Genomic DNA, 24269 nt, shown 5'->3' with positions numbered 1-24269 from the left:
TGCCTTAGTTTGAGCGGGACCCCTGGGCCCAAATCTGCCTATTGTTCTACTTGTAGATTTCTAGGACCCTCTGTATCCTTTTATTTTGCTATTCTCCCATGAGTCTCTCATTTAGAGTCCCAGTAGGATGCCCTCCCCTCTGTCCCAGTTTCCTGGTAAGTGAAGGCTTTCGTGGGACATGCCCCTTGGGCTAGTATGCAGATATAAGTGAGTATATACCATTTGAGTCTTTCTGCTTCTGGGTTAACTCACTCATTATGATCATTTCTAGCTCAATCCATTTATCCACAAATTTTGGGAATTCCTTGTTTTTAATAGCTGAGTAGTATTCCATAGTGTATATGTACCACAGTTTCTTTATCCACTCTTCTACTGATGGACACTTAGGCTGTTTCCATGTTCTGGCTATTATGAATAAGGCTGCTATGAACGTGGTTGAGCAAATTTTCTTGTTGTGTGGTGGAGCATCTTCTGGGTATATTCCAAGGAGTGGAATAGCTAGATCTTGAGGAAGCCCTATTCCCATTTTTCTGAGATAGCACCAGATAGATTCCAAAGTGGCTGTACTAGTTTGCATTCCCACCAGCAATGAAGGAGTGTTCCGGAGCAGAGGGTCTTAACTAATTCAACCTGGCCTGAATGGAGCTTTCATTGAGAGCATTTGTTGATTGTAGCTTGGTCATTTTATTTATCTATTCATCCTTATTTTAGAGATAATGATGAAGGAGCTGCCATTAAGGTGTTCTCTTAAAACAAATTGGGGTATTCTTTTTATGATTTATTTATTTAGTCACTTTACATGCCAGTTGTAGCGTCTTCCTCCTCTCCTCCAAGTCCCACCCTCTCTACTCTCCCCCCTCCCCTAGTCCTTAGAAAAGGGGATCCCTCCACCCCACTCCAGGTCATCAAGGAAGCTAAGTGCTTGCCATGAAGCAAGAAATGTGTATTTAATATGTGCTTGTCCTCAGCAGTGAGCTCACACTCTGGATGAAGAAAGGCTTCTCCAAACTGGAAACAGTGATGGGCCTTAGTGTTAGGGAGGTGAATTTCTTGAACTCCAGAGTCCCTAAAAATCTATAAGAGTAAGCTAATAAAAACTTGGACAACTTAGTTGGGTGGTGAGGGCACACGCCTTTAATCCCAGAGCTAAGGAGGCAGAGGCAGGCGGATCTCTGAGTTTGAGGCCAGCCTGGTCTACAAAGTGAGTCCAGGACAGCCAGGGCTGTTACAGAGAGAAACCCCATCTTGAAAAACCAAACCAAACAAACAAACAACTCCCCCCACCCAAAAACAAAAAAATCCAAAAAACCTTGGACAGCTAATGGAAAGGAGACATGTGGGTAGCTTTCAACGTATACAACCCTCTTAAATTCAGTTACAGGAGGAGAACAGCAGATTACCTTTAGCTGGTGAATCATTCTTTCTTACATCGATCCATGTTTGGAAGAACAGCACAGGTGTGGCAAACACACAATTTCATATGCTAGAAGAAGGTTGTAAAATTTAGCATGTACAGCCCTTAGCCTAGCAATTCTATGTGCAGAAGTTTGAGGTAATTATATACACATGTGCGAAAACATGTGTACGTGAGAACATTGCCTTCTCCAACAAAAGATGAGATATCATGTAAATCTGTATCTATGTTTAATACAATCTTAAATGCAATTGCATATACATATGCTTGAACGGAGAATATATTATGATTCATAGAACAGTTGGCAGATTTACAGCTGACAACATAGAATTTATACATACAGTTTCCAGATACAACTTCTATAGAAAGAACAAGGTGCAGAATATGTGCCCATGCATGAGCAAATATGTAGAGAGGTGTCCATCTGTGCCGTGTGCCCATCTTCCTGAAGGTACCCAACCCATTGATAACAGTGCTTGTCTTTGAACCAGCAGCTAAGTATCTGCACGGAAATGATGAACTTTACCTATCCCGTGCTAGTTGTTGCAAGTGAGGCAGAAGTGATTTAAAGTGTGGGGGTTTGTAGATGCTATTACCAAAATGACATTGTTTTATAGATGAGCTGTAGCCTCCTTGGAATTTGTTATTGTAGAGACATCTTGGAAGCAAACTTTAGCAGATAGCAGCAGATGGCTGGAGAGAGAGAGAGAGAGAGAGAGAGTAGAGCGAGAGCACTCTGTATTCAAACGGGTGGGAATGGCTAGAGCAGAAGACCACTGAGAAAGGTATGCTCAGCCTGCCCTTGTTTGGAAGCCAGGATTTCTTGGGTGGTGCCTTGACTGCACCTTGGAGCTACGACTTAAGGATTCAGTAAGGGGCCATGGTATGAATAGGCTCAGGGAATGGGAAGAGCCTTGGGATCCCCATGAAGCAGGTAAGCAGCTGGGTTTGTCTTCTTCTTCTGCAGCGGAAGCCACTGAAGAGGAGAAGTCTCTAAGCAAGAAGATGATGAAGTACTGGGCTAACTTTGCCAGGAGCGGGTAAGTGGACCAGCTGACCTCCTTGTGGTCGGGTGTTTGAGGATGACCGTTTTACCAGAGTCTGTTTTCCCTTTCAGAGATCCTAATGGGGATGGCCTGCCTCTGTGGCCAGTCTATGACCAGGATGAGCAGTACCTGATGCTGGATTTGAACATTAGCGTTGGACGGAGACTGAAGGACCAGAGAGTGGAGTTTTGGACAGATACCCTCCCCCTGATCATGTCTGCTTCTGCAGCACTGCTCAGCCCCGCTTCCTCCTTAATCCTCTTTTCTCTATCTTTACCTTACCTTTTTTTCTCTGTTGCTCCTTAGAAGTAATCATTGTGTGGGTCTGATTTCCCTCCTTCTTCTAAGTTTTTCTCCCTCAACCATTATCTTCATTCCCAGGTTAGCTGCATTCTGGGGGGATTTCTGTGCACTAATCTGCTTTAGCTGGAGTTTTATGGGCTTAGGGATGAACCTCATGAAATTCTTTTCAATATCAAAAAATTCAATTTGTCTTGGAAGGTAATGAGGTTTTCTCAATGACTGTAGAGAGGGCTGGGCCATTACTTGTCACATAATAATCCCATTACTCATATGAAGTAAAATTAGAATGCAAAACATATGCAGAGAACGCAATTTAATTTGAGCTCACAAATCCTCTCCCACCCCCAGCACTCACAATACAGATGTTGAATAAAATTGAAGACCCTTAGCCCCAGTACAGTAGAGCTTTTTGTATAAGCCAAGTCTTGGCACATTTTGGTTTGAGCCCTGTCTTAGTGAGACATGTGGGGGAGGGGTACATGCCAGAAAGTATCCTGCTGTGACATCATCCAAGGTCCAGGGGTGTAGAGGTCTAAAACCAGACAACACGGTTCAGGCCAGGAATGAGAAGAAAAGAGGCTTTGCTGGTAGGGTTAAAGGAGATCTCACAATTCATCAAAGTTATGCTGAGTGTATCATATATAGAGAGAATGCGCCCAAGGGGCACAGTGGTGAACAGAAATGTGGCCTTTACCAAATGGCATGCAGACAGGTATTAGGGAAGATGCACACCTCTGACTATCTTATGGTTTTAGGTTTGGTGAGTACTATTTGGGAGAAGGTGTGTTAAGATTTAGAAGAGAGGGAGCTTGATTTAGAATAAAGCTTTTTCTGGAGTCATCACATTTACACTAGAAAGGATGAAGTCAAGTTAGCCACCTGGTAGGGGTGTGTGCATGTGTTGCTTGCCAACATTCAAAAAAAAAAAAAAAAAAAAGAAAGAAAGAAAGATGGCATTCTCACTTTTTAGGTCAGCACTGTGCCTGTATAACTTGCAACCATGTCTCATGATTGTTGTGACTCCTTCAGGATTATACATGAGGCACAAATAGTAGGCAGGTTTCTGAAATGCCAGTCACTTCCAGTTCAACCGGCTCAATGATTTCCAGCTGGCAGACAGACTCTGACTGCCTAGAAGTGTTTCTTCGGCCTCCTCTCTGCAAATGGTTTGCAACTAGCACTGGGATAAATGTATTGGAGGAATTTTGTATTACAAGCCATATTTCCAACTCCTCTAGAAAGAGAAAGCAAATTCTGGAATTAGAAGAGTTCTGTGGAACCCATGGACCACTTTGGTACATGCTGGAAGGTATGCCTTCCTCAGGACTGTCTGCAGACATCTTCCAGGAAACGGTCATGGTTTTCCATGGCAAGTCTCTTTCTGCCAAGGTGCCTACTCTCTGAACATACCACCCAACACTGTGGGCTTCTTCTAGGTCAGGAGGTTTTGGAAAAGATGGACTAAGAGGTACCCAATTTTCTTTATGGTCTAGAAAGAGATTGTGCCATTTGTAGGGAGCTGGGAAATTCCATGATCCTCTGCAGCTGTCTTTCCCTATCTTGGAAAAAGTATCATCTAGAAATCACTTATTTAAAATGAAAATTTAGCCAGGCATAGTGTCACACACCTTTAATACCAGCACTTGGGAGGCAGAGGCAGGCAGATCTCTGTGAGTTCGAGGCCAGCCTGACTTACAAAGCAAGTCCAGGATAGCCATGGATCCACAGAGAAACCCTGTCTCAAAAAACCAACCAACCAACCAACAAAACAAAACAAAAAAGTTACAGGTTTGGGCAAGTGGTTCAGCTCACCAAGTGCTTGGTCTCCAAGCATGAGCAACAGAATCCACATACAAAGTCTGGGTGTGGTGGTAAGCACCCCTGACCCCAGTGTTGGGGAGGTGGAGACTGGATGATTCCCTGGGGCACTGGCCAACCAACCTAGCCTCACCGATGAGCTTCAGGTTGGTGACAGACCCTATCTTAAAGGATGTGGGCCAAGTTCTTGAGGATGACACCGGACACTGTCCCTTGTTTCCCACACACATACACATGTGCAACACACATGTACTACATCACTACTACGTTAAATGATACTGCGTGCTTCATTTACACTGCAACATTTACATGTCCAACATCCTCAAATTGGGTTCTAATATTGGCAGGTGTCTTGCTAGTGACATTTCCAAGTCACCAAGCTATAGAACCCCGCCCCTTCTTCGTCACATGCAGTCTGATGTGCTGTGGATTTGAAGCTGACCTAGAAGTGAAAGCTAATGTCTATTTTTTTTTTTCTATTTGGCTGTGACTTCCCTCTCAGGAGTGCAGAGGAATCATTTGGATGCATATTCTGCATCCAGTGGCTAACCAGTCTTCAGTCACAGTGAAGATGTACAGGCCCGGACATCTGTATTTTCAGTTCACAGACGTCTGATGCTCCCTTTGGCTAAGAACCACTGAATTCATGCTCAGTCTGTATGTACTTTCTCTCCAGAAGTCTGTTTTAATATCCTGGACATGATTGAATATAGTTCTATTGTTAAGTTTTGGTGTCTCTGAGCTCAATACATAATGGAGAGTGACCTTGGACTCTTAATCCTCCTGCCTCTACCTCCCAAGCATTGAGATTATCAATATATATTTTCACACCTAGCTTTAAAATATAATTTTATGAGCTATTTTGGGAATGACCTTTTTTAAAAAAATTTACAATATTATTTATAGAGCCAAGATTTTTAAGAACGGAGGCTCTTGAAATGCCAGACTGTTTAAGCATACTCTCCTTGAGGTATTTAAATTCACTGTCCCAAAGAGCCGCGTTGCTTCCTTATCATCAATACAAGTATACAGTACGCATCAGTTATCTATGCTGTTCCATCATCGCAAAAATTCAAATTTTGTAAAAACTTCATTATTTTAAACTAAATAATTGGATTTTTTTTTCTTTTTTACCAGGAAGTCTTTTTAGTTACTTAACTCCCAATCTCAGACCCCTTTCATTAAACCAGATCAACATCGAATTTAGGAACAAAACGCCAGTCTTTGCCTGGCGTCCAGTGTCCAGCAGATGGCAGCACTACAACATCGGAAAGGTCTTCCTTCTGCTGGGGTCTCCTGACAGCTGTGGCGACACTGAGTGAAATGCTAGCCTACTGAACAGATAACTAGAAAGAGCAATATTTACACCTTTCATCTTCTCTGTAATGTTTGGCATGGGGTGTGGTGTAATTCGTGATCCAAAGGGCTAGACTCACAGGCAGAACAGGCTGAGCAAGGTCTGAAGTGTTTTTGGTTTTGACTAATGAGCCTCAGGTGAGGCAGACCTTCCTTCCAGGCTGGCCTTCTCTTCTCTGGAGGGTCTTCAGGCAGTGGATCCTTTGCTAAAGTCAAAAGTCCAGTTCTCCCCCCTCAGCTTCTGGCCTGAGATGCCCTATGTGATATTTCCTTCCCCAGACATCTTTCCACGGTGGAGGGGAGGCCATTCGCGCATTACCTTTGCGCTCCTCTAAAGTTGGTTTAGAGCACATTTGTTCCCTGGGAAGGGAGGGACAGAAGGAAAATCAAACCAAAACCAAAACAACAACAGCAACAACAACAACAAACAGCCTACTTTGCCTTTTGAGTGTGTCAAAATACAGGGCACACTTATTGTCAAGCGTTGGCTTGAATGGATCGGAGCGCATGTGTAGATTTACTGCCAGGAACAGTGTTGTGGGAGCAGAGTGGCAAGTGAGCAGGGTGGAGAAGGGGCTGCAGCACATGAGGACCTATGGGGACAGCTTTCACACCCTGATCTGGAGGAATTACTTTAAAAAAAAAAACCAACAGTCATATTAGTCCATACTCTGTTGCTGTATTAACATACTAGAGGCAGATTAAGGCTGAGAAGTTCACGAAGCTTATTGAAGCCACGCGGTGGTGGCGCTCGCCTTTAATCCCAGCACTTGGGAGGCAGAGGCAGACGGATCGCTGTAAGTTCGAGGCCAGCCTGGTCTACAAAGTTAGTCCAGGACAGCCGAGGCTACACAGAGAAACCTTGTCTCGAAAAACAAAAACAAAAACAAACAAACAAAAAAAAAAAGCTTTTTGGGCCCACAGCCATGAGGCTCAAAAGCAGCCATTGGCATCTGCTTGGCTTTGGTGAGGACTTCAGGACAGATGACACTGCAATGGTGGGAGCATGGTTGGAAGAAAGCACCCCAGTGCAGCGGGGAGGGATTGCTCTCACCTACAAACAACAATAATCCATTCTGTCCTTCAACATCTGCAAATACCACAGATGAAAGAATTGTAGAGTAGCACACCCCTGTTTAAACTGCCATCCCTTGGGTGGAAGAAGACCCAGAGAGAACCATGCTTTGCTTAGGCTGTGATCATCCAACCTTGATGGTTATTCCAAGCAGCACTCCCTTCTGGCCCTGTTTCAGTTCCTGCCTCCAGATTTGTGCCTTGAATTCCTGACTTGACTCCCCTTAATGATGGACTGGGACACGGGAGGTATAGGTTAAACTAAATCCTTTCCTCCACAAGTTGCTTTTGCTAATGGTGTTTGTCATAGCAACATCAACTCCACTGTGTCTAGCACAGACTCTAGAACCAGAAGATGCACATGGAATAGAGCATCTGGCCAAAGCTCTGACAGCAGACAGCCCCTGAAGCTCCAGGAGATGACTGCAGTGACTATGACCCTTGGCCAATCCAATGCCTGTCACCTAGCTGGTGATGGTGGTCAAGATAGATGTCGGTGTGTTACCAAGTGACTGTCACTGGTTCATTTTCTGCACAAGTAGCTTGTATGGGTATAGGTATTAAGTCTTTTTTGTGAACATAGTGTGTTATTTATATTTCTCCATTTACTTTACCATTTTTTTAAAAGTACACTGACATATCTTCCAAATTTACCTTTAATTGATTGCATGTAACATTGGTGTTCTATTTATAGAAATGAATGCCTGAAATTAAATAAAAGTTAAATAAGTTAAAAAGTAAGTAGTGCAGTTAAAGAAATTTAAAGAAAGCACAATGACATAGTGGTACTCTGATACTGTGTAAAACCTCCCGCTATAAAGCAGAAAAGGGAGAGCTGTGGGTTCACCAAAGGATCATTAAACTGCAGAAGTTAGTGCCCTCATAATCCACTCCCCTCAGTGGCACCGTGAGCTGGGACCAAGTATTCAACACATAAAAGATTTAATTAGACACTTCATGTTGATGTCACAACAGCAGCATCCTGGGTAAAGTGCATGGTCACGTCTACACTTGAAAGCCTAGAACCACCAGAATTACCAGACCACAGAAGCTAGGATGTGTCCTAACACCCCAGTTGAGCAACTTTGGGGCTTCAAGTTGCTCTACAATGTTGCGCTGATAGTACCCGCCTCTGAGGCTGGAGAAAGTCTCATATACAAAGTTGGATATGTTTATGCCCATCTGCCATGGACTTGTTACAGACTGATCAGATGAAAAAGAGTAGACATAGCTTGGTGGCTCTAAAGGACTTCTGGGAAGCCCTTTGGAAGAGGGAGATCTTTTCTGCTACATTAGGTGATGTAATTGGTCTGCTTATCCAAGGTGGGGATTGAGGTTTAGGGCGGGGACAGCGTATCCTTTAAAAGGAGTGCAGAGAAGTCAGAGAGAGAACTGTTGCCACCGCACAATGTGGTTCCATGCTTTGGTCTTGGTCTCTCTTTCTGCCTGCGTGGCTTACGGTGAGTCCTCTGCAATACAAATATACGGAAGCCCTTTCCCAGGGAAGAGGTGGGCAGAATGGCAAGGGATGAAGGGCTGGTTCTGTAGCATGCTTTATTCTTCCAGCTTGGACTTGAATTTGAAGCAGTCATGTCCAGCCTGCTTTGGCCATGAAAGATGACACAGAAGACTGGAAAATTCCTGAGACTCTGCTGCAGGCATCAGGCCCAGGAGGCTGGTGTGCTAACTGCAGGCTTCGTACAGGGGGATGAAAAGAGACTGGATTATTTCCATCCTTGATCCTTAGTCTAATAGCTAGCTGGATCTGAAATATCTAAAATAGATCTTTAAAATATTTTTAGAAGATTATTAAAGTGTGACTGGTATCTGGAACATGGATCTAAAACCAGCTCCGGCTGTTAGTTTCGTATCCTTTGTCCAGGCATTTGATTTTCTGTGCCTGGGTGACTCCCATCTCTAAAATATGGATAAAGCTAATATGACAGTTATCTTATTAGGCTGTGGTGAGGAGAAAACTGGTGTTTGTTTCTGGAGCACTTAGAATAGGCTAAAGGAGAATACACACACAGGATGTGAGTGTCGCCAAAGGGCGCTGAGTCATTCAGGAGGTATGGGTAGAGGGACTGTGGGCAGAGGCCTTTACTGTGTTTCCCCCGAAAGGAAGTGGGGAGGCAGAGGAAACTGTGTAGGAATGGCTATATGGAGTTATTTCAGAGGACTTTGGGGCACATGGGCTTTCCCCAGTTTTCTGATATCCAGTTTTAAGTGACCAGGACCAGTTAGGCATAGCCCAGGCTATGAGAACCAACTCAAACCGGTGTCTGGAGTGTGGATACTGCAGTGGCTGGATACACAGCATGATGGCTCCTCCAGGCAAGGGGGGTAGAAAACAGAATCCTTGGTCAGGAAGGGTGTGTGACGTGGGGCCTTGTCATCACATAGAGGGAGAAACTGAGGCCCCGAGGGATATGCGCTTTCCCAAGGACACCTGAAAATCATATCACGGCACATATCGGATTCCACAATCTAGCCTGGTGCTCATCTGTTGGACCAGAGAACTTTCTTTCAGGACATGTGACATCATGATGCTGAGTGCAAGGCAGACATAGGAAGGATTCAGGTTTAGGTGGGGTGTTACTCGGGCAGTGGAGGCCTATGTTCGTCTTTAGGAGCTCGGTACTGGCTGCTTTCAAATGCTGCCCATGCATGGGTTAAATAAGCATATTAGTGGGCTGCTAGCAAGGCTTCTTTGAGGAACTGTACAAGAGACTGGAATGCACACCTGGCACAAAGCGCCTGATGTGTGAACCTGTGTATGCTCCCTACTGTATAAGTGGCTTTCTTTTTGCCCCTCCTCATGGAATTCATTCCCCCCAAGGAATGCACCAAGATAGATCAAAGGCAAGCTGCAAGGCTGCTGACCACAGACATGCAGTGCTACTGGTGACAAACCATGAAACGGGCTTCTGGAGCTGTTAGTTCATTTTTGGAGTTTCTAGTATTAATGATTATGTCCTCAGGCTTATCGTGGGGCTATGCTCTCTATCTTAGCGTTAAAACATTTTAAGTTAGAGTACAATAAATTGGGGACTATATGGGCATGTCTCCATGAAAGGTCATAACAGGGATAGTTGTAATTAACAGCCACTACTACAAAAAACCTGAGTATACACAGCATGGAAGTGGCCATTGACCCTATGAGACTTGGATACATAGTTATTTATTTTTACCCTCAATTTATACTAAATCATTTATTCAACATGCACTATTAGTCCATACATAACTTAATACTTTCATCAGGAATATAGTTCATTACTACAAATTATTACAAATAATAAAGTAATTACTCAAGAAAAATCCAAAGTAGACAAGAAAATTAGAGGTTCAGATACTGTTTTAAAAATCTTTCCCAGAAAGCATTTCTAATACTTGGACTATTCCTTTGTTAGGGCATGTCTAGATTGTTGTTTTTGTCTCTGGTCACACACACTTTGGGAGAGATGATGACAGGCTGCTTGTCTCCACAGCACCTGGGAGGGCAGGAGTCAGGACGTTATTCACAGTGAAGGATGTTCTGATACATAGAGATTACTGAAGCCAGCTGGGGGCAGGTCAGGAGTGACCATAATGGACCTTGAGAGAAGATCAGGTTGATCCAATGCTCAACGTAGGTAGAAGTATGACATCAAAGAAACGGTGTTTTCGCTGAGAGAATGTAGCCAATGAACATTCAGAAGCCCGATACCCAGTCTCTACTCTCTACATGACTGAGCTTAGAGGTAATGGAAGAAAGTTCTAGAATTATATATTTTATCATCTAACACACATGTTCACAAAATAATCTCAATCTTTATGATGGTCCCCTCCCCCTCCCACCTCCGCTTTTTCGCTTTTTTTTTTTTTTTTTTTTTTGGTTTTTCGAGACAGGGTTTCTCTGTGTAGCCTTGTCTGTCCTGGACTAACTTTGTAGACCAGTCTGGCCTCAAACTCACAGCGATCCTCCTGCCTCTGCTTCCTGAGTGCTGGGATTAAAGGCGTGCGCCACCACCACTGCCCGGCTCTCCACTTTCTTACTTAGGGCCATTTTTCCTCTTTTTGTGAACACCACTGGGTCGCATCGTAGTCACTTGTTCCTAGGTGGGCCCTGTGCCTTGGCCTCTCTCGGTCTTTGCAAGTCTCCTCTCTGTTTTATATGCCCTTTTCCTATCTTATCTCCTTTCCTTCCTCCCCATCAGCAAACCCCAGTTCCTCTGTGAACAATCGAACAGAAGAAGGCTGACTCCATTAGTCATTCCTGTCTTCTCTCAGGACAAAACCTCTTTCACCACAGCATCAGGTCAAGTGTGTCTGTGGTCCATCGCCTGTCAGGCCCGAGACAAGGGGAGCACTTCCTCCTGAGACAAGGGGAGCACTTCCTGTTCATCCTCTCACCCAGCATACACTGGGATTATGACAGATAAATACTTCCAGAGGTTTTAAAGATAGAAACCGAAGGTCTTGTTTGTTAGAAGTTCTCTGTTTTCAATCACTTTGCCTGGATAGTTTTACACCTCCAACTCCAATTTATTCACTCCATCATTATTGTGACCTATGAAGAAATATTTTCTTTGTTTTATGTGAGAAGAAACCATGACCTAGAGGGCCGAGGTGACCCATCAAGGTCACAGGTATAGATAGTGGGAAAACTCCTGGAATTCAGGACCGGTGTTCCCGTTCTGATAAGTTCTTGCTTCTTCACAATGTCCAACAGGGCAGCCATCTTCACCACCTGTGGTGGACACTGTTCAAGGCAAAGTGCTGGGAAAGTACGTCAGCTTAGAAGGAGTCACACAGCCCGTGGCCGTCTTCCTGGGAGTCCCCTTTGCCAAGCCCCCTCTTGGATCCCTGAGGTTTGCTCCACCACAGCCTGCAGAGCCCTGGAGCTTCATAAAAAACACCACCGCCTACCCTCCCATGTAAGCCTCTGGGGTGGGCCTGGGCCTCTTTCAGCCATGATGCAGAAAGGAGTCAAGGCAATTCCTTGACCAGCTGTATTTTCTTCTGGAGTCCTTATGAACAGTGTAGACATTAAAGCAATCATTGCCACGGGTTTTTGGAGCCCTTAGTTGCCATGTGTTTGTTGAGGGTTCCCGTGAGTCAGGTATGTCCTGGGAGTATGAATCCATGAGCAAAGGAAACCATGGTCTTCAGAAGTCCCCTCCTGTTAGGGGACAACGAACAAGTAAATAAGTGATGTAGAGACTAGGCTAGAATGTGCTAAGGGCTCTGATGAGGCAAAGAAAAGTAAGTTTCTGCCTGTTCTGTCTTGAATGCTGGTGGGGCAGTGTGGGCTGGCTAAGAATGAATGTGGGTGAGGGATGGTGGAGCTTGACTGAAAATTCAGTCTGGCTACCTACTCACAGGCAGAGTGGCCCGTGTTCCTTAGTCACTGTGGCAGGTGAATGAAGAAAGCTGGCGGTTCCAGGTGGCCTGATGGCCACTCCCTGAGAAGCCCAGGCACCTTCTGTCCTCAGTTCAGATACCACCCATCTCCTCAGGTCCTTCTGAGGGCTTCCAAAACCCTACTTCTTTTGATCTTCTAACCTTTTATTCTTTTCCTTTTTAAAACATTTATTCCTTTCACTGATTGCAAGGATAGTGAGAACAGTTTGCTAAAAGCAAAACAAAAAAAAAAAAAAAAAAAAAAAAAAAAAAAAGAATTGGGAAATACAGGAAGTGAGGGCAGGAAAACTAAAACCACACACCATTTCACCACCCAGAGAGAACCGCTGGTAACATTTCAGTAATGTCTTCTCATCCTTTTTATCTGCTGCAGACTTTCTTCCCGACCATAGGTATAGACACATTGCCTGACTCTTCCCTCATTTTTAAGAATATCACCAGTACCATAATCATTCCATCCCATAATGATCACAGCTGGATATTAGAGAGCTACCTTAACGTTGCTATTGAAATAAAGCTTACTTACTCAATTTCTTTTTTTGGGAGGGGGGTCATTAAGATTTTATATTCTTAGCAAAATAAATAAGAATATGGTGGGGTATGTTTTAGCTAAATAATCACATGCTTTCATGAATATTTTAGCCCCAGAAATGACATTATTGAATCAAACAATATGTACTTTTGGCTTAATTTACCTTCATAAATATTCTAAATATGCATGCTTCTTTTAATGATATATGAAATATCCTTAGTTAGCAGATGCTTGCCAATGGTTGGCTGGGCTTAACTAAAGAATATTGTGTTGTGGTTACTGAAAAAGGAAAATAGTAGTATAAAAATCACTAACAATGAATACTATAGGGCCTTTGTGTTAAATTTATGTAGATACTGGTGAAGTTGAAATCCTTTTTCTCTTTGGTATTTGAAAATTAAAATCTGTTATGAATACTCAGATTCCACTACCTGACAGCTGTGGGATTTGGATATCCGAGAGCCTCAGTTTCCCCTTTTGTAAAATGGAAAGCATGCTTTCCTTAGAGTCCACTGAGATCAGAGAATGTTGGTTAGAATTTACCTGGAGCATATACATTATGTGTCCTCCTGGTCGTGGTATGTTGGACAGTTTCTCTAATCAACCTTTGCCTTACTTTTCACATTTATAAAAGGTATAAAAGAGCCTGTATATGCCCATGACTAATTTGGAGCTTAAATGCGCTGTTACATAAAGGGACTTTAAATCAATGCCCATTTTTAAACCAACTAGGAAGGCTCAGTTCATGTTAAAAATTACAATATAAGAATAATCTCTGACACCTCTTATCCAGGAAGCCGCCAGCGGTTACTGGGGTAGATACATAATAGAACCTTAGCCGCCCAGGGCAGCAAGGCCCCTAAAGTCAACTCTATTTTTACCTGCCTCTGGAAGATTAGGGACCAGAGCAGGAAAAAAATTCACCCAAGTTTGCCCAGTACATTAGTGGCTGAGGAAGGACTAGAGTGCAACTCTTTGTCCCACAAAGATATGATCCCTGACCCCTAATGAGCTGTCAGTCATTGGAGGTTGTTCTCCTGGTGATGGAGTTCTCTCAAGAACTAGATCATGTGTATGTGGCGGAGAAGTGGGCTGCCCTGCAGCCTATACAAAGCTTAGCAGAAGAAGAGCCATCAGGCAGGGCAGGGTGTGCCATCTCTCATGACAGGTTAGCATTTGAGCATCCCCTTTCAGTGGCTAAGGCAGCCAGAACATTCCAGGAAGAGGAATGATGCTAGGTCTTATCCTTTGCAGATTTAGGAGGCTTGACAGAACCTCAGGAACCATAAAGACCCTCTCACCCATTGGTACCAACCCCATCTCTGGGCAGAAGGTTCTGAGTGCAAAACTGAGCCCTGGGTGACATGCCCAGGATCTGTCTGATGGAGCCTCAGGTGTTCCCTCTCCCTCCTAGGTGCTCCCAAGATGCTGAAGTAGGGAAGATGCTCTCCGATCTCTTCACCAACAGAAAGGAGAGCATCCCTTTCACGTTTTCTGAAGACTGTCTCTACCTAAATATTTACACTCCTGTCGACTTGACAAAGAGCAACAGGCTGCCGGTAAACATGGGGACCACTTATCTGGCCTTTTCTGTGCAGTGGAGTGAAGGGGTGGGGTGTGTGAGTAAGGATGGGGTGAAGGAAGCAGGGGGCAAGTGCTTCATGGGCCAGGACTAATTGGGAGATACAGAGTACGCTGGAACTTCTGAGAATGCAAGCATTCCCTCATGTTGTCCCAGAGATGTCAGTCAGACTGTGGTGTAGATTGCTGTACACCTCGTTCTTCCAAGTTCTCTTACAATGATATGAGTTACTAGAGACGGAGTATGGTCCCCAGAGCATCCATTTTCAAATTAAAGCTGAAGAGGATCTGAGAGGAAAATAATGAGCATTTTATTTTACAGACAGAGAAACCGAGGCAGTAATTGAAGACAAGGACGTCAAACATTAGTGACAGGGGATAAGAGCTTGGGTTTCCTGATCTTCAAATTAGTGTCTTTGGTGTGAGCTAAGAATTACAAGAGGCTGTTGTCCAGCACACAGCTATCATATATCAAACCTCTTACTGTTCCACGGCAGTGTGTAGGACGCACACGTCAGAACAATTTAGCCAAACATTTGAGACTTAATTGTAGCTCATTTCCTTCCTCATCTTCTTTCATCATAGGTTGGTGACTCAGCTTAGTTGGGGCCTGGAGGTGAAGGGGCTGTTGAAACAGAAGATGCCTCACAGGGTGGAAGAGGTTGGGGTTTCATCACCTCCCTAAGATGATCTAGCTTTTAGCTAGGAATGATGGGAGAGGTTGTGACCACAGTAAATGGGGACAGATCTTACTCACACATGCTTCTATCCTCTATTATGTTCTCAGGCTATGAGTATACAGCCAGATGTGGGGTCAGGAGAGGAGCAGCATGCGCCGTTCTCATGCAGCCTTGCCTTCCAGTACTATAGGTGAAGACCAGAGTCTAGAGTGATCATATTAAAACATCTGGTTCTTGTCTTCTGGAACAAAGGATTGGAACAAGGACACACCAATAGTGACAGAAATAATGTTTATTTAAAAAGAGAAAAGTACTGTTGGGAATAACATGAGCCCAGAGAGCTGGCGGGGATCTGAGGCTCAGAGGCCTGGGTCACAAGAGTCTCTATCTTTCATAAGTCATTCACAGCCTGGATTTGCCAGCATTTAAAGATCACTGGGCTTGTTTCCCTAACATGCAGGTTTGTTTCATGTAGCTTGTGGTCAGAGGGGTTTCCATTTTTTTTTCTGCCTTTGGTTTCTCTTATCTATCAATTTTGATGCCTCTGGAATACCCAACTCTATCCTATTCTCTTACCTCAATTTTCCCTGAGAGATGTGGTCTCCAGAATATTCGGGGGCACTGAATGATTATGATCTGTCTTCTAAAACTTTTTCCATGCTTCTAAGAGGTATAGGCCCTACCTAAGAGAGATCACAAACTCTTTCTCTACTTTATCAGTTGGTGTGGAGACTTTCAATTACTTGTAGCAGAGGTTGGTTAGAATCCTTGAATCATTAGGGATGTAGTTTGAAATTGTCATATCCTAGAAGACACAAATTTTACGCAGTTAGAAATATAAAGTGTAAGCAAGAGTAACATGACTGCACTAACCAGTGGTCCCAGAAAGAGCAAGCACCACTGAAACCATGAAATGATTGTTCTGACTCATTCATGTGATCTGTGTCTTGTGTAGTTTTCTCTTAAGAATGTTGTTGAAACAACAACAAATGTCTTGATGATTCTATATTGCAAATATGGCAAGATACAAAGAACATTTTTAAAAGGGAATCCAATGGTAGAATGGGTTAAAAGGGAGACGGTGTGAGGTTATCACTCCTGAATACCAACAACAAATGAAGACAATTAAAGCATAAAGTAGGGTTACAATGTTCTCAGATCGAAGAGTCCTTGGAGTAAGTGATGCTGAGGATGGATGAGAACGTTATTTCTAGTGCTTGGAGGTCAGTTCTTGATATAAAACACAAATTATTATAATATTTTAAAACATTCTTATGATGGCAGAAGAGAGAGAGAGAGAGAGAGAGAGAGAGAGAGAGAGAGAGAGAGAGAGAGAGAGGGAGAGAGAGAGCTAGCAACTGGACCTGGCATAGACTTTTGAAACCTCAAAATTCACCCCCAGTGACATGCCTACTACAAAAAGGCCACACCTCCTCATCCTTCCAAAGCAGTTCCACCCATCTGAGACCAAACACTCAAATATATGAGCCCATGGGGGTCATTTTTATTCAAACCATACACAGGCATGCATGAATCTTGAGATAATTACCATGCAGAAGAAAATTTCACTCACCACTGCAGAGTTAACTGATATGAAGCATAAATTAAGATAGACAAAGGGTCCAGGAAGAAGGTGGTGAGGAAAACAGCACATCCTTGGTCCTACTTGTGCCTGTGGTAAAAGTTATCAATATGAAGAGCATCACAGGATGTGGTATTTAATGTGGGAGTAAAAGGCATGTACTTCCAGGCAACATGAAGTTGTATGGTCAGCTGGGCATCAGTGAAGGGAGATGGAAGAAGATGCTTTTTGTATCCTTGCTAGACACTTGCAGATTTTAGGGGTTGGCCTCTTTGAGTCAGGGCGAGGAAAAATCCAGAACAGAGAGCTTCTAATGGCTTTCCCAGTTGTTTCTTATGACCCTTGCTGTTGTGTCCTGCAGGTGATGGTGTGGATCCATGGAGGTTCTCTGGTGGTGGGCGGGGCATCCACCTATGATGGACTGGCCCTCTCTGCCTATGAAAATGTGGTAGTGGTGGCCATTCAGTACCGCCTTGGCATCTGGGGATTCTTCAGGTAGGGCATTGGAGATAGCACATTAGCTCCATAATAGTTTATTGCATATTGATTGTACAAAATAATAAAAAGTTGAATTTGGTTCCCCCCCTTTTTTTTGAGAATCAAAGTCCAAGATCAAGTAGCTTCATGGTGGCATCTAGTGAGGGCCTTTATTAGCATTGCCGCAGAGACGATAAATCAAAATTGAGTCTTCAGCCTAAATACCACATCTCATGGTGATTGTGGAAACAAAAGAGAGGAGCCTTGTCCTTTCTGTAGGAGCTTTCTCTTGAGAACTCAGGGTTCCATACTACACAGATACCTCCCAAGTGCAGCACCTGATGACCTCATCATCTCCTATTGGGCCTTGTATTTTACAGAATTCATCATTGCATATTCTTGTCACATTAGGAAGTAATAAACCTTTGGAGCACAAACTACAGCTAAGGCACAACAGCTGCTAAAAAAGATTTTAGGACACAGCTCTAGTGATGTAATTCCTCATGGAACCCTTTACTCAACCCTTTCCAAAAGCATCCAGTCCCTGTTGAAACATGGGGGTCTTTTCTAATCACATGCTCTTGCTTCCAAATAATTGACACAGAGACCTATTAGATTCACTCAACAAGCTTTAAAGCACTAGAGCTGGGCAGATATTCATCTATTCTCACCCTCTATGCTCGTCTGGCTACCTCCTAGCCATATATCCCAAATTACCTGCCATATTGGTCTTGCCTAGGCTGCTTCTGCTCCATCAGATCAGTCCTCATGGCTATGTGCTTTGCATCCTTTTTCTTCCTTCTTCTCCTCTTACTTCTTCTCTCCAACCTCATGATCCTGACTGGGAATGGAAGTCTGGCCTCTGTGTCCTCTCTTGCCCAGCTATAGGCTGTTCAGTTTCTTTATTAACCAATCAGAGATTTGGGGGAGCAATGTTTATACAACATTGATCAATGATCATGACAATGTCCATATCGTCCATATCCCAACTGCAACCAGATCTCATCCTCTGAATACACAGTACACGAGACCAACCTCCCAAACCCTTCCCCAGTAGTGCCTATCTACCTGCTTTTAATTCTCCTGCTTTGACTCTCACTCTACTTGTGAATCTCTGATGTTTTTAATGGCCCATTTTCATGTTCTCACTTCCAAAACACTCACTTTGACCTGTGCTGGCAGTACACTGCATTCTTCTGTGTGGTCAACATGCAGCATAGTGGCTGAATGCTTTACATCTTCTCATAGGAATAGGAAGAAGAGACAGTCTCCTGAAAGAACTCAGTGAGTGCTCCTCAGGCACACATTTTCATCTGCCTATGCCATCCAGGCTGCCCCCAAGGCCAAATGTGACCTTCATCAGTACTCTCCCTCACCGCACGTGACTCACTGCACCAGCCATGAACAGTCACTACTGCCTCTTTGAGACAATCCTTCACCTGGCTTTAGTCATGTTCTATCTTGCTGGCTGCTCCTTCTGCCTCTGCAGTAAAGCCCTGAGTGATTGCAGCAGTACTTTTACATCTCCCTATCAGTAGCCCTCACCCCGCCTTTGAATCTTAGGTGCTAGCGTTAGCTGCTTCTTTTCTCCTCCTCCTCCTCCTCCTCCTTCTCCTTCTCCTCCTCCTCTTCCTCCTCCTTCTTTTTTTCTCTTCCTTCTTCTTCTTCTTTTCTTTTCTTCCTCCTCCTCCTCCTCCTTCTCCCTGGATGTCCACAGGATGCCTTTACAGGGGTACGTGGAACTGTAAACTCCATTTCCTTCCTGAACAAAGACATGTCTTCCCTCAAAGGTCCCCTGTATAGCTTCCAACAGCTCCACTTTCCCCTTTTCTCAGGACAAATGCCTCATGGGAGCCTTGATTCTTCTTTCTTTACTACCCTACATTCAGCTCCATAACAAATTTTCTTGGCTTCCTTTGGAATATGCTCGAAATCTAGGTACCTTAATCAACTATTTCTTCCTGCTAATCAATGCCCTATGTTTTTGACATGGGTAGTTATCATAACCATTTATTATTATAATATTGCTAATACCATGATTAGATTACACCTGCATCAGAGTGAGTTATGTCTTGCCACTGGAGAAGATTCACATTTGGTCTAGGTCTAAAAAACCATACACATCCTGGCCAAGGCTCACAGTGCATGCCCTTGCCACTTTGCACACTAGCCATGTACACAGCTTTGTTCCTGTGGCCCTGAGGCCTTTGTACTTAGCTCTGCTTCCTTCCTTTGCTATTTCTGAGATAGATGTGCTCATTCTATTCAGATCTCTTTTAAATGACGCGGGCTCAAAGGATCCCTCCATGATCATTAAATCTTAAAGTCTTCCCTTGAGTCCTCCTCCTGCTTCTTTGCCCATTTTAATGTTTCTACTCAGTGCCATTATGCCCTCTTTTCATCTGTCTGATTTGGTTTTCAGTGAGAGCTGAGTGTAGTCAGAAGTTTTTGTTTTTGTTTCCAGTCAGGCTCTAGGTCTTAGACCGCTCTTCCTTACTTAATGGCTCCTCAACACACACTTCCTGGCAGAGGGAAGCCTCGCTTAGAATGATGCTGTAAAGCTGAGGGACAGACATAGGTTCCTGTGTTAGGGATGCAGGACTAGCTTTATTCCAAAAAGCCCAAACCAAGAACTTCTAGCCAATCTGTGGTCCTTAACCATGCCATGCCATATCTGCTCATACTTGCATCCTATTTTCTTGCAGCACAGGAGATGAACACAGCCGGGGAAACTGGGGACACTTGGACCAGATGGCTGCACTGCGCTGGGTCCAGGACAACATTGCCAATTTTGGAGGGGACCCAGGCTCTGTGACCATCTTTGGAGAGTCATCAGGTGGTGAAAGTGTCTCTGTTCTTGTAAGTGTCCCTGGCACCAGGCCTCATGCCCAGGTTTTATGTGGCTGTTAATAGGATATCTTGGAGACCAATCAGTACAGCCAGGGTACTTTTGCTCTCAGAATTCTATGTATTTATTGCACAACACTGAGCAAAGGATTAAAGTTTCCTTGCCCCAGAAGGCTCAGGATTCTGCTTTATGTACTGGGGCCATAGGCCCTCCTCCCTAAGACTCAATGATCATTGGAGAAGAAGAAGTGAGAGGATGTACAGGCCAGAGGTGGCGGATGACTCTAACAGGAAGGTGGATGACCAGAAGAAGGATGGCTCCACAGTGCGGCCTTACATGTTAACTCACTACCTTTGTGACAGCGTGCACACGGCCTGTGAAATCGCCAGACCAAATGCCAGCATGCAGAGGGAGATGGCATGGATATCCGCCCCTACCTGAGGAGCTATTGGCAGTTGATATTTTCTGGGGAAAGAAGTGTTAGTTATCTTTAAGGTGTTGACTCCTGGTAGGGAGAAAAAGCTCCAGTAGATGGCCTCAAGACTGTGTAGACTTTATGGGTTTAAAAAAAAATGAGGACACAAAGTTGGGAAAGTATGAAAGAGGGGTGGGTCAGTAAAGAATAGGGGGAGAGGGAATGGATATGATCAAAACTCATGGTATGGCCGGGCATGGTGGTGCACGCCTTTAATCCCAGCACTCGGGAGGCAGAGGCAGGCGGATCGCTGTGAGTTCGAGGCCAGCTTGGTCTACAAAGTGAGTCCAGGATGGCCAAGGCTACACAGAGAAACCCTGTCTTGAAAAACCAAAAAAAAAAAAAAAAAAAACAAAAACAAAAAAAACAAAAAACAAAAACAACAACAACAAAAAACCAAACTCATGATATGGAATTTTTAAAGAATTAAAAAAGAAAATTTCACATTGTAAATATCATGAGAATCTTGGCTGTCCCTGTTGCAGTTCCATTACCATGTGCTTTTTCTTTTCTTTCCTTATCTCTACTTTGGCTTACACACACACAGTACCTCAAGCATAACTCTGAGCTACAACCTTAGTTCAGCTTTCTCTCCTCTCTCTCTCTCCTCTCTCCTCTCTCTCTCTCTCTCTCTCTCTCTCTCTCTCTCTCTCTCTCTCTCTCTCTCTCTTAGTTCAAAATAATTTTTTTCATAGGATAAATTCCAAGTCATAGAAGTAGTAAAATGGAATTTGAGGTTAGGGCATGCTAACTCCTTTTCTAATAGTTTTGTTGTTATGATTGGGTACTTAATACATGCTTCTGGTTCCAATTCTTATTCCAAACTCAACTTTCATTCCAGTGAGCTTCTCTTGGGAAAGTTGGTCGCACGGGGAGCCTGGGATGCCCTCCGGGATAGATGATTGTGTCTGTAGAGCACCAGAGGCCAAGCAGCAAATAGAGAGAGACATAAACAGCAAGTTAGCCACTGACCACTCCTGTGACTATGAGCTCTGCTTCTCCCCATCAGGTGCTGTCTCCTCTGGCCAAGAATCTCTTTCACAGGGCCATTTCTGAGAGTGGTGTGGCCCTCACTCCTGGTCTGGTCAGGAAAGATGTCAGACTTGTGGCTGAGGTAAGACCTATTTTGTACAGCTGCCATGCTTGTTCTTCTGTTCTTCTGGGGCTCTTGGAAGAAGTCTTTCTTTCTTATCTAAGGATTCAGGTTTAAGACAAATGGGGTCCCAGCACAGAGAGGGAGAGTGGACATAAATCCCCAGAAGCACCGTTTGCAAAAGAAAAAAATAGTAGTGTTAAGCTTAGGTGCCATAGATGCATAGATGGTCAACACAAAATGATCCAGTGACATTTTTGGAGGGTTTTTGTTTGGTTGATTGGTTTTTGTTTTGCTTTTCCCCCACATTACAGATCTTTTGCTTGTATATAACCTATGATATTTTAATGGGAGTTCTATTTGCAAATGTGTGTGTATCCATGCCTGTATGTGTTCCTTATGCTTTTTCTTTGTCTTTTCTTCCACTCCACCCTTTTTGGAGTGTTTTTATTTTCAGGTGCCTGTTTGTTTTCTAGCGAGAGAGAACAAGAAATTTGGGTGGATTTGAGTGGGAGTGGAGGTGGGAGGATTGTGGAACAGTTGGGGGAAGGAAATACACTGTACAAAGACTAATAAAGATGCTCAAAGAATCCCAGAGTGAGAATGGCTGATCAGGAAAGCCTGGAGGGCTCCATCTGAATCACATCCTCTAAGCTGGGAAGTGCCTTTGCCCGTGGTGTGCTGTCTAGCCCACCTATAAGTGTTGATGTATAGAGATATGAAACCCTCCTTCAAAGATCACAGGCATTAGCTCTCCTTACATGACAGGTGCAATAATCACCCTGATCTATTGGTAGGAAAATTGAAAGCAAATAGTCAAGAGAGTGGAAGAGGCTGTTGTGACACAGACAGTGAAATTGGAGATTCCTTGCTCTGTTCTGCACTGAGCACACCTTGTGTTAAGACATCCGCTTTGACAATGGTGTGCCCATTTTTAAAGTTCTAAGGTACCACAGATATAGAAATGCCATCATTTCACTTGGACACAGGTGTAAACTTCTGTAGGTCACACTCCTGTTGTTGGTCTAGAGATTTTTCAAGTACTCCCTCCCTTCCTCCAAGACTGGGGATGGTGTCAATCACCTTCATCTGTGTTGAGGTAGGGAAGGAACACTGATCTTGACCTCTGCTGTTTCTTTTGATTTTATACAGCAAGTTGCTGTTGCTGCTGGATGTGAAACCACCACCTCAGCTGTCATGGTTCAGTGCCTTCGCCAGAAGACAGAGCGTGAGCTCTTAGAGACCACACTGAAATTGGTAGGTACAGCATCTGAGAGGCCCCACCCTGCCTCCTTGTCTCAGGATTTATATATTTAGCTTTATCTTGTTTTGGATGGTCTAGCTAGAGTGAGTTCCCACCTATTAGAAGCCTTTTGATTCAAACTTGGAATTGGTACAACATGGGCAAAATTGTCAGCTCTTCAACCAAACCAAACCAAAATAATACAACTATGTAATAATCTATGACCTATTCTAAAAGAGTATTAGTCACCCAATTAATGTCTCATATCTGTTTTAAAAAATTAAAATCTCACATTCCATAAATAATTACTATTATGAAATTTAAGATGGGGTTATTGAGCACATTTAAAAAATAATTGTGGGAGCCAGGCATGGTGGCACACGCCTTTAATCCCAGCACTCGGGAGGCAGAGGCAGGTGGATCACTGTGAGTTTGAGGCCAGCCTGGTCTACAAGTGAGTCCAGGACAGAGAAACCCTGTCTCAACAAAACAAACAAACAAACAAACAAAAACCAAAAAAATTGTGGTAAAATTTATCTTTACTGGTTAAAATTTTTCTAAGTAATAATCTAATAGTATTACAATCATTTAGATTTTTTATATTCTGTCCCAGTTAGAATTTAAGAATAGCCCTTCTACTGTTTGTTTATCTGTCATCCATTGACCCATCCACTTATCCACTCATTCATTCATCCATCCATCCATCCATCGATCCATCTAATATAGCCATGGTTTTAAATTTTTATTTTTTTAAGATTATAACTTAAAAAAACTGCTCCCCTCCTTTTCTCCCACCAAGTGCTCCCACATTCCTCTGCCCACTCTCCTTCAAATTCACTGCCTATTTTTTCACTAATAGTTATTGCATTCATGTATGTATTCATCCATTCATATATGTTCCTAAATATAACTTTTTCACTCCATACAATAGTATTTGTATAAATGTTTTCAGGGATGACAGTTTGATACAGGACAGCCAATTGGTATGCTCTTCACTGGGATCAACCACCTCTCCAGGTCCCACCCAGCCTTCTTCAATTGCCTTTAGTTCTTTGTGTAGTCTGAGGTCTTACGGACTTCATCTCATCCACTTTGGCATGGTCCATTGCTTTCATCGTTGTTCAGCTCATGTTTGGGAATTCATGTTGGTGAGACTTTTATAGATGTTGCTTCTCACATTACTAGCAGAAACATCCTTGCAGCAAGCCCTCTGATCCTCCGGCTAATACAAACATTTCAGCCCTTCTTCTGCAACATTCCCCAAGCTTTAGGCCCAGGAATGTTTCATGGATATGGTCACTGGGACTGTGCTCCACAGCTCTGCATATTGCTGGTTGTGGTTTT

General features: G+C 43.6%; 2 protein-coding genes across 2 annotated transcripts in view; both read left to right on the top strand.

The window, feature by feature from the left end:
• The window catches only part of Ces5a (carboxylesterase 5A), a 29962-nt gene extending 26831 nt beyond the window's left edge, over positions 1-3131 (top strand). Inside the window, exons 12-13 of the mRNA XM_051169114.1 lie at positions 2382-2454; positions 2532-3131. Coding sequence (XP_051025071.1) covers positions 2382-2454; positions 2532-2766 — 308 coding nt within the window. The 3' untranslated portion in view covers positions 2767-3131. The remainder of the gene's footprint in view (positions 1-2381; positions 2455-2531) is intronic.
• A 5248-nt stretch (positions 3132-8379) lies between these two features.
• Positions 8380-24269, top strand: part of LOC127209480 (liver carboxylesterase 1-like) — an 81933-nt gene continuing 66043 nt past the window's right edge. Inside the window, exons 1-7 of the mRNA XM_051169131.1 lie at positions 8380-8471; positions 11723-11927; positions 14361-14505; positions 17151-17284; positions 19972-20125; positions 21599-21703; positions 22835-22939. Of these exons, the coding sequence (XP_051025088.1) occupies positions 8420-8471; positions 11723-11927; positions 14361-14505; positions 17151-17284; positions 19972-20125; positions 21599-21703; positions 22835-22939 (900 nt within the window). The 5' untranslated portion in view covers positions 8380-8419. The remainder of the gene's footprint in view (positions 8472-11722; positions 11928-14360; positions 14506-17150; positions 17285-19971; positions 20126-21598; positions 21704-22834; positions 22940-24269) is intronic.

The sequence above is a fragment of the Acomys russatus genome, chromosome 26 (genome assembly GCF_903995435.1).
Source record: "Acomys russatus chromosome 26, mAcoRus1.1, whole genome shotgun sequence".
Lineage (NCBI taxonomy): Eukaryota > Metazoa > Chordata > Mammalia > Rodentia > Muridae > Acomys > Acomys russatus.
Note: the sequence above shows the minus strand (reverse complement) of the source record. Positions and strands in the feature narration are given on the sequence as shown.